General features: G+C 36.3%; 1 protein-coding gene across 1 annotated transcript in view; it reads right to left on the bottom strand.

The window, feature by feature from the left end:
• The window catches only part of LOC107748937 (ephrin type-A receptor 3-like), a 70,989-nt gene that overhangs the window by 10,355 nt on the left and 55,933 nt on the right, over positions 1–4,701 (bottom strand). The window contains exons 17-19 of the mRNA XM_016563953.1: positions 4,275–4,484; positions 3,478–3,627; positions 2,348–2,541 (exon numbers count right to left, since the gene is read on the bottom strand). Coding sequence (XP_016419439.1) covers positions 2,348–2,541; positions 3,478–3,627; positions 4,275–4,484 — 554 coding nt within the window. The remainder of the gene's footprint in view (positions 1–2,347; positions 2,542–3,477; positions 3,628–4,274; positions 4,485–4,701) is intronic.

The following is a 4,701-nucleotide window of genomic DNA, read 5'->3' as shown; positions in this document are numbered from 1 at the left end:
CTTCCTTCATATTTGTTGATATTTGTGTATTGAAAATATTTTTGATTGACATTTTTCTATATTTAAAAAAATGTATTTTTTTATTTGGGCTAGTTAAATTAATTTTCGGGCTACCAAAATTTGAAGAGTACCTGCCCGAAGGGCTACCAGGGATTTTGAAATTTTGCGAGCCCTGAAACCTATTGTGTTGCCTTTCCGTTCTTCATGACAGACGGGTTAAGGTTCACACTGCTGAGTGACAGCAACGTTCGAGTGAAAATCGGGGGTCAATTCAATCTCAGACCTGGGATGTATTTAACACCCTTGTTCTTCTTTGTCCTCTTTGGACACAGAGGGATAAAATGACTGGCAGGTTGGGCTGTAATCAGAGAGACTGTGATGGGCTTGAGGAAGCGTATATCTCATGAAGGGCTCTGAATCACTGGCTTTACGGCTGTAATGTGAACTCTGCCTCTCCGTCTCCAGCGCTCCTGATAAACCGCAGGTGGAGGGAGAGTCTGCGCTCTGTCTCATGGCAGGTTTTACAATGGGGGTTCAGGCTATCTATACAACTGTCTTTTTACAAAGCTGCCAGATGGATGTCTGTTGAAAAGGATCAGTGACACTAGGTTTGGTTATATTAGACAATATGGAGTTTATCTGCCCGTTGTTTCACATAAAACGAACGATTTGAGAGTTCATGGGGCAGACACAGAAAATCTGGATTGGATTTTCTCTGGATTTATTTGAGCTGTTAGGGATTTGTTTTTGTGGCTTTTAAATGTTTTATCTGTACATTACTTTAAAAGAGACAGTTGGTTTAAACTGGTGTTGTCCTTTGTGTTTCATGTTTCTGTCACTTTATCAGGCATTTCACACTTGAAATTGTTAACCCAGAGTTAACAATCTTGGGTATATCATACTATTTGTACACACTGTACATGAGGAAACTCTTGGGGTAGTTTTCAAATTTGCATATTTAGCAAAGAGCGTGTGACCTGTTTGAGTGTCTTTTCAACAATTCAACATGTTTGCCATCACTATTCAAAATAACCTCCCTCAGACACTTGAATTAATTTAAATAATAATTTGTTGTGTTGGTCCCATTGGTACTTTTCAGAATATATCTAACAACATATAGTGAAGTGTAGATTTAAAGCAAGAATAAATTGCCAATGGGGTAAGAAAAATAAATAATAATGAGACATTCCCTGAAAATGAGCCTTAATATTTCATGTATTTTTTTTTCTTCCCTAGTAAATGTATATTAACTTATCTTTAATTTATCTTGTTTTAAGGACGTTTACATACACTACCATTCAAAAGTCTGTAAGATTTTTTTAGTTTTTTGCTCACCAAGACTGCATTAATTTGATCAAAAATTGAATTAATTTAAATAATAATTTGTTGTGTTGGTCCCATTGGTACTTTTCAGAATATATCTAACAACATATAGTGAAGTGTAGATTTAAAGCAAGAATAAATTGCCAATGGGGTAAGAAAAATAAATAATAATGAGACATTCCCTGAAAATGAGCCTTAATATTTCATGTATTTTTTTTTCTTCCCTAGTAAATGTATATTAACTTATCTTTAATTTATCTTGTTTTAAGGATGTTTACATACACTACCATTCAAAAGTCTGTAAGATTTATTTTTGTTTTTTGCTCACCAAGACTGCATTAATTTGATCAAAAATACAGCAAAAACAGTAATATTGTGAAACATTATTACAATTTAAAATAACTTTTTTTCATTTTACTATATTTTAAAATGTTATTTATTCCTATGATGGCAAAGCTGAATTCTCATGAAGTCACATGATCCTTTAGAAATCATTCTAATATGCTGATTTGCTGCTCAAGAAATCATCAATGTTGAAAACAGTACTGCTTAATATTTTTTGTTGAAACATGATACCTTTTTTTCAGAATAGAAAGTTCAAAAGAACAGAATTTGTCTAAAATAGAAATCTTTTGCAACATTATAAATGTCTTTACTGTCACTTTTGATCAAATTAATGCATCCTTGCTGAACAAAAGTATTAATTTCTTTCAAAAAATAATTTAAATAATTTAAATAAATAAATAAAAATAATAAATAGAAATTGTACTGACCACAAATGTTTGAATGGTAGTGTATATTAACTTTATTAACCCCACTAACAATTTAATTTATCTCGTTTCAAGAATGTTCAGATATCTGTACAGGAAAACAGGATTTAACATGATTTATTGCAGTGTGAGCATTACCTAATCCAGGGTCAAAAAGTGGCCTTAATGCAGGGTTGAAAACAGTGTGAAAAGCTTACGTATGCACAAATATCGGCTGGATTTGAATGAAGTGAGGGTTCATATGAGGTTCTCACCAGACTGAGCTGTTGGCGAGCTCGTTCAGACTGGTGGGGTTGCGGATCAGTTTGTCAAGAGTGTTCACGATCTGCCCGAATCTGGGCCGTTCGCTTCTGCTCTTCTCCCAGCAGTCCAACATCAGCTGGTGGAGGACTACGGGACAGTCCATTGGAGCAGGCAGCCTGTAACCCTCATCTATAGCTTTAATCACCTGAAAGACATACACATGCATCAAAATACTGTACAATACAATGTACAAAGTAAAAATGTGCAACTGTATATTTAAGGACACATTTCTATCTGATTTTCCTATGCAACTACTTTAGTATCTGTAACCTCATTCAGATAAATAAAATAATATCTTTGACTTCAGTAAAACTGGTTAATATAGATCTTAATGCGTGAACAGCTACAAAACAATAATACATTAATATAGGATCTTCTTCAAACAGCTTTCTGAATTTTTCTGTCCTTTTGTTGGAATTATTATTTTTTTTTTTTTATCATTTGAAAACAGTGTTAATTGTCTAATATCAAGCTCCTGTTGTGCTATTATGGTGCTTTCATGGTATATTCATATTGCAAGTAACAAATTTCTATAATATACCAGACTATAATTCAACTCAATGGTTCAAAACATCTCCTATATGACTATAACTCACTGCTCCTGTTCTCTGCCACTTCCTGTTCTTAAATCAAATGAGCTATTTTCTTTTAGACAGGAAACATTCTAACAGTCATTTCTTAGTTTTAGAGGGAGTCCAGATCTAAATCATTATCTGCGGTGCCCTGAAGGTCTTCAAGATTTCTTTGACATTTCCTCTGATGGTAATAAAGGGGGAAGTCAGAAAGCGTTAGAATAATACAGCAGTGAGGGATGAAGTGTGTTTAACTGACTTGTATTAAAGACAGGAGCAGCTGGACAGCTCTCGTTTATGAGGCTTTCGAGCGGTTTCTATACAGACATCACCGCAGGAAGATGTTACTCTCTGAACGTTTGCAAGGACACACTGCTCGGAGACTCCCCCCCCCCAGAGGCTTCAGCAGAAATTATATTAGTGGAGATATTAGATATTAGTGGAGCAGATTTCAATTTAAACAATACACATGAGAACATGTGTGTTTCCAGTTTCTCAAGGACACTTACGTCTTGATTAGACATGTCCCAATAAGGCCGCTCTCCATATGAGATCACCTCCCACATGACGATGCCGTAACTCCAAACGTCACTTGCTGAGGTGAACTTCCTGTACGCTATAGCCTCAGGGGCCGTCCATCGAATGGGAATCTTTCCGCCCTAAATACGACAAAAAATAAAAAAGTTCAGGCAATTTTGTGTCCTATCCAGAGTGGACACCGACGGCTACACACACACATATGCCTCTTTCTTGCCCTTGGCCTTCATACGCATCCACAGGGTGCTCACCAATTACCGAGCTGGGAGGGAGACAGAGGAACGAGTGTAGGGGGTTTGGAGGCGGTTGTCCTGTCAGAAACGGATGTAATTAATACATGCTGGCTTGACAGAGAAACTGACCCCTGAGAAAGCCAACTCGCTTCTCAAACATCCCTCCTCTGTCTCTTTCTCTCGGTGCCTCGGTGAAGTTCTTTCACGCAATCAAACACTTTCAAAAGACACGAGAGACATTTTCAAGGAGATCAGAGACATTTCAATCATTATTTCTTAACTGAGTTCTCTTGGAATGAGTCAGATTTACCGTATTAGCGAAAAACTGAGACAATGATGAAAGTTAGCTCTGAAAAAACATTAAATAAACAACTAAAGTGGTACTCAAATTTGTACTGCAAACAAGATGTTACAAAACAAAAAAAAAACATACATTTTTTATCCGTTTAGTTCTTCCTTCATTCCCTGTTTGTGTAAAATTGATGATGACTCACTCTAGGATCGAATAAAACCTTGATGGGGGAAAGGTGCTTTACCCGTGTGGTGTACGCAGCTTCAGGGTCGTCCTCTAGCACTCTGGACAGGCCGAAGTCGGACACTTTGCACACCAGGTTGCTGTTCACCAGGATGTTGCGTGCCGCCAGGTCACGGTGGACGTAGCTCATGTCAGACAGATACTTCATTCCTGAAGCGATTCCACGCATCATCCCCACCAGCTGAATGACCGTGAACTGCCCATCATGTTTCTGCAGGAGAAAGAAAAGGCATCTGTTATTTTATATAGATTGTACAGGTGGTGTACGCTAAAAACAAAGGTTAAAAACTAAGGTGTAATTTGTTAATATCAGATATCATGAACTAACAACATAGAACATTTTTATTTTATTTAAATGTAGTTTTTAATGTTAAATTGTTATATTATAAATTCTTATATACTGCATATATATATATATATATATATAT

The sequence above is a fragment of the Sinocyclocheilus rhinocerous genome, unplaced genomic scaffold (assembly GCF_001515625.1).
Source record: "Sinocyclocheilus rhinocerous isolate Xijiao unplaced genomic scaffold, SAMN03320098_v1.1 scaffold440, whole genome shotgun sequence".
In the NCBI taxonomy this organism is placed as follows: domain Eukaryota; kingdom Metazoa; phylum Chordata; class Actinopteri; order Cypriniformes; family Cyprinidae; genus Sinocyclocheilus; species Sinocyclocheilus rhinocerous.
The sequence above is the reverse complement of the archived record's forward strand: the minus strand, read 5'-3'. Positions and strand labels throughout refer to the sequence as shown.